The sequence below is a fragment of the Pagrus major genome, chromosome 23, assembly GCF_040436345.1.
Source record: "Pagrus major chromosome 23, Pma_NU_1.0".
NCBI lineage: Eukaryota > Metazoa > Chordata > Actinopteri > Spariformes > Sparidae > Pagrus > Pagrus major.
In genome coordinates, this window is record NC_133237.1 from 28,492,768 (window position 1) to 28,498,025 (window position 5,258).

At 44.2% G+C, this 5,258-nt stretch overlaps 1 protein-coding gene across 1 annotated transcript in view; it reads right to left on the reverse strand.

The window, feature by feature from the left end:
- The window catches only part of LOC141019440 (serine/threonine-protein kinase WNK4-like), a 24,174-nt gene extending 19,749 nt beyond the window's left edge, over positions 1-4,425 (reverse strand). The window contains exons 1-2 of the mRNA XM_073494358.1: positions 4,243-4,425; positions 1,792-2,327 (exon numbers count right to left, since the gene is read on the reverse strand). Coding sequence (XP_073350459.1) covers positions 1,792-2,181 — 390 coding nt within the window. The 5' untranslated portion in view covers positions 2,182-2,327; positions 4,243-4,425. The remainder of the gene's footprint in view (positions 1-1,791; positions 2,328-4,242) is intronic.
- Between the last annotated feature and the right edge of the window lie 833 nt (positions 4,426-5,258).

A 5,258-nucleotide genomic window follows, 5' to 3' on the forward strand; every position in this document is an offset into this window, starting at 1 on the left:
TGTGTTGTGTTGCGTTGCGTTTGTGTTGCGTTGCGTTGTGTTTGTGTTTGTGTTTGTGTTTGTGTTGTGTTTGTGATGTGTTTGTGATGTGTGGCGTGGTGTGGTGTGGTGTGGTGTTTGTGATGTGTTGCGTTTGTGTTGCGTTGCGTTGTGTTTGTGTTTGTGTTGTGTTGGTGCTGTGGTGTGTTGTGTTGTGTTGTGTTTGTGATGTGTTGTGTTTGTGTTGCGTTGCGTTGTGTTTGTGTTTGTGTTGTGTTGGTGCTGTGGTGTGTTGTGTTGTGTTGTGTTTGTGATGTGTTGTGTTGTGTTGGTGCTGTGTTGCGTTGCGTTGCGTTGTGTTTGTCTTTGTGTTGTGTTGTGTTTGTGATGTGTTGCGTTGCGTTGCGTTGTGTTGTGTTTGTGTTTGTGTTTGTGTTGTGTTGTGTTGTGTTGGTGCTGTGGTGTGTTGTGTTGTATTGTGTTGTGTTGTGTTGTGTTGTGTTGTGTTGTGTTTGTGATGTGTTGTGTTGCGTTGCGTTTGTGTTGCGTTGCGTTGCGTTGTGTTTGTGTTTGTGTTGTGTTGTGTTGTGTTGTGATGTGTTGTGTTGGTGCTGTGGTGTGTTGTGTTGTGTTGTGTTGGTGCTGTGTTGTGTTGTGTTGGTGCTGTGTTGCGTTGTGTTGTGTTTGTGTTTGTGTTGTGTTGCGTTGCGTTGCGTTGTGTTTGTGTTGTGTTGTGTTGTGTTGTGTTGGTGCTGTGTTGTGTTGTGTTGTGTTTGTGATGTGTTGTGTTGTGTTTGTGATGTGTTGCGTTGCGTTGCGTTGTGTTTGTGTTTGTGTTTGTGTTGTGTTGTGTTGTGTTTGTGATGTGTTGTGTTTGTGATGTGTTGCGTTGCGTTGCGTTGTGTTGTGTTTGTGTTTGTGTTGTGTTGTGTTGTGTTGGTGCTGTGTTGTGTTGTGTTGTGTTGGTGCTGTGTTGTGTTGTGTTGTGTTGTGTTGGTGCTGTGTTGTGTTGTGTTGGTGCTGTGTTGCGTTGCGTTGTGTTGTTTGTGTTGTGTTGGTGCTGTGTTGTGTTGTGTTGTGTTGTGTTGGTGCTGTGTTGTGTTGTGTTGGTGCTGTGTTGCGTTGCGTTGTGTTGTTTGTGTTGTGTTGTGTTTGTGTTGTGTTGTGTTTGTGATGTGTTGCGTTGCGTTGCGTTGCGTTGTGTTTGTGTTGTGTTGTGTTCCTCTGATCCTCGTTCCTCCATCTGCTTTGTCACCACGACAACAGTGAGTGTTACCGTGACGACCAGGCCGACTTTAATTAAAAGGTTATTAAGATCAGTCGGCTCGTATCAACACAGATTCAGGGAGGTCTCACTCTCAACCAAACTCAGAATCTGAGGAGTGAATACGGACTACAAGTTCAACAAGTCCAGATGTGAGGAGCACTGAGTGTGTGTCTGTGTGTGTCAGTGTGTGTCTGTGTCTGTGTGTGTCAGTGTGTCTGTGTGTGTGTGTGTCAGTGTGTGTCTCTGTGTGTGTCTGTGTGTGTTTCTGTGTGTATGTCTGTGTGTCTCTGTGTGTGTCAGTGTGTGTCTGTGTGTGTCTGTGTGTGTGTGTGTCTGTGTGAGTCTGTGTGTGTCAGTGTGTGTCTGTGTGTGTCTTTGTGTGTGTCTGTGTCTGTGTGTCTGTGTGTGTGTCTGTGTGTGTGTCAGTGTGTGTGTCAGTGTGTGTCAGTGTGTGTCTGTGTGTGTCAGTGTGTGTGTCTGTGTCTGTGTGTCTGTGTGTGTCTGTGTGTGTCCGTGTGTGTCTGTGTGTCTCTGTGTGTGTGTACCTGCAGCTCACACCAGGCCACCTCCACCGTGGTCTCGGTGTCGAGGCCTCTGTAAACCGTCTTGAAGGATCCTCGTCCGATCTCGATGTTGAACTTGAGGAATCGTCCGTCGGGCGACGAGGCGACCGCCTGCGTCTCTTCTTCGTCGTGCTCCTCCTCCAACTGTCGCCACGGTAACGCCACCCCGCCGGGGTCCGAGAGAGCGGCCGTCGTCTCCTCCCCCGAGTCTGAGCTCGCGTCCCGATTGGCCGGTGGGCTCGCGGCAGCCTCTGATTGGACATCCTCTGAGGTTGACATGGTAACAGGAGGGAGAGGAGGAGGACCAGACTCCTCCTCCTCTTCTTCTTCAGGTCTTTTGTTGATGTGGTCGTCAGGGGGGCGGGGCAACATCCTGCTCAGACTGACTCCTCCCTCACAGTGATGTCAGAGGAGTGGGAGGAGCTACCAGAGCACAGTTTGTTAAGTCTGATCCATCATTGATTCATGTGTGTTCATGTGGTCATCCTGGTTCCTCCCAGACAGCCGAGACCTCCAACCTAGGAACAAACAGCTGGTGTGAGAAGGTCTGAGCAGCTTGTGTCCCTGCTGATCTGGACCGAGGCTCAGGTCTGATCTGGACCGAGGCTCAGGTTTGATCTGGACCGAGGCTCAGGTCTGATCTGGACCGAGGCTCAGGTCTGATCTGGACCGAGGCTCAGGTTTGATCTGGACCGAGGCTCAGGTCTGATCTGGACCGAGGCTCAGGTCTGATCTGGACCGAGGCTCAGGTTTGATCTGGACCGAGGCTCAGGTCTGATCTGGACCGAGGCTCAGGTCTGATCTGGACCGAGGCTCAGGTCTGATCTGGACCGAGGCTCAGGTCTGATCTGGACCGAGGCTCAGGTTTGATCTACAGACCATTTAAAATCTAAAGTATTGTCACATGAACCTGGAAATACTTCAGAGTGAGATCACAGACTGATCTGAGGAGACGATATTTATACTCTTTATTCAGCTGAAGTCTTCACCAGAGCTGCTGAGCTAACACTGTTAGCTAACAGTGTAGCTAACACTGTTAGCTAACACTGTTAGCTAACAGTGTTAGCTAACAGTGTTAGCTACACTGTTAGCTAACAGTGTTAGCTACACTGTTAGCTCAGCAGCTACATCGAGGCTGTAAACATGGTCTCCTCAGATCAGGTTGATCTCTGTGATCACAGCAGACGAGCTGCATGGAGACATCTGATGTTTAAATCATCTCCAGCTGCTTCAGCTGTTCAGCAGAACGCTGCAACTCTGTTTTACTGTGAAGCTCCAGAAATGTTCTGTGGACGACGAGACTTCACCTGACTTTATATTATCAGGAGGAGATGATGGCTGAGCCTGACTTTATATCATCAGGAGGAGATGATGGCTGAGCCTGACTTTATATCATCAGGAGGAGATGATGGCTGAGCCTGACTTTATATCATCAGGAGGAGATGATGACTGAGCCTGACTTTATATCATCAGGAGATGATGGCTGAGCCTGACTTTATATCATCAGGAGGAGATGATGACTGAGCCTGACTTTATATCATCAGGAGGAGATGATGGCTGAGCCTGACTTTATATCATCAGGAGGAGATGATGGCTGAGCCTGACTTTATATCATCAGGAGGAGATGATGGCTGAGCCTGACTTTATATCATCAGGAGGAGATGATGGCTGAGCCTGACTTTATATCATCAGGAGGAGATGATGGCTGAGCCTGACTTTATATCATCAGGAGGAGATGATGGCTGAGCCTGACTTTATATCATCAGGAGGAGATGATGGCTGAGCCTGACTTTATATCATCAGGAGGAGATGATGGCTGAGCCTGACTTTATATCATCAGGAGGAGATGATGGCTGAGCCTGACTTTATATCATCAGGAGGAGATGATGGCTGAGTGACTGTTTGGGTGAACTGCTCCTTTAATAAGTGAGGTAGACTCAGTCCTCCTCTCTGTTTGTGTTTTTAATATTTCAAAGATTTGAACAAATTAATTGTTAAGAAATCTTTGTTTTCATGTAGATTCATTCAGTGTTTATTAGTTATTATTATTATTATATTGTGTTTAAACGTTTTATTTAAATTGTATTATTATCAGAGATGTTTTTATTTTATTATCTGTCTTGTTCTGTTTCTTAGTTTCTCTTCTTCTTTTTAAATGATTGTAGATGTTCAGCTGCTGATCTTCTGCACTCTGAGCTGCTCTGTGTCAATAATAACGTGTTAATAATTAAAGTTTATTATTATTATCAACCATTAATGAATCATATCACATCTGTCTTTTATAACTGCTTTACCACAACTCAACGCATGAGGTTTTGTACTGTTTACATTATATTATAATATATAATATTATATTATATTGTTGTAGTGTGTGTGCGTGTGTGTGTGTGTGTGTGTGTGTGTGTGTGTGTGTGTGTGTGTGTGTGGACTCACAGCAGCAGGTCACTTAACGAGGCAGAGCGGAAAAAGTGGAGCCGGTAAAACCAGAACAGAGATCCGCTGACCCGCAGAGGATTCTTCCCGTCCGGTTCTGTGTGAGCTCACTACAAACTCCTGAAAGTCACCACAGAGTGAGACCTCCTCGCTTCACTTCCGGCAGTTAAAAAAACCCACAAAGAAGAGAATAAACGTCTTCTTCTTCTGCTGCTTCATGCTGTGCGTCTCCTCAGGATGCACGTGTACACTTCACCGTGTCCGCGCACGAGCTCTATCAGCACAGAACAGACAGCTGCAGCGGGCCCCGCCCACCAGTGTGACACCTGTCACCTGGCCTGACGTCACCGTGACATCATCACTGAACGAAGGGATGAATGAATGAATGAATTAATGAATTAATAAATAAAAACATTTTGTTGGTTTTTCTTCTGTGTGACGTCACGCAGCTCATGGTCCTGCTCTCTGATTGGTGGAGGGCTGAACAGACGTCATCAGGTGAACATGAGACGGAAGATGTAAATATAATATTAATGTAACAGGAAGGTCAGTTTATCAATAACAACAAGTTCATCTTCAATACTGCAAATAATTCATTTTATTTCATATTTTATTATTAAAACAACTGTCAGGTTTTTTATTCTTAATATTTTATACTTGACATCAGAACGAGCCTCCGGTTTTATATCTGTCTGTGATTATTAATGATTTTCTTTATTTTCTGTTTGGTTTTCGTTTCTGTCTAATACTACTTATTATAATGTTATTATATTATTATTGTTATTATTATTATTATTATTATTATTATTATTATTATATTATTATAATGTTATTCTTATATTATAATGTTGTTATTATTATTGTTGTTGTTATTGTTGTTGTTATTATATTATATACAACATATTAGTTATTTTACAACATACTCATGTTTAATGACATCACATGTTATTGATAGAGTGAAGGTGATCATGTGGAGAAATATTGATTATGATGAGTTCATTTAAGACTTTATATTA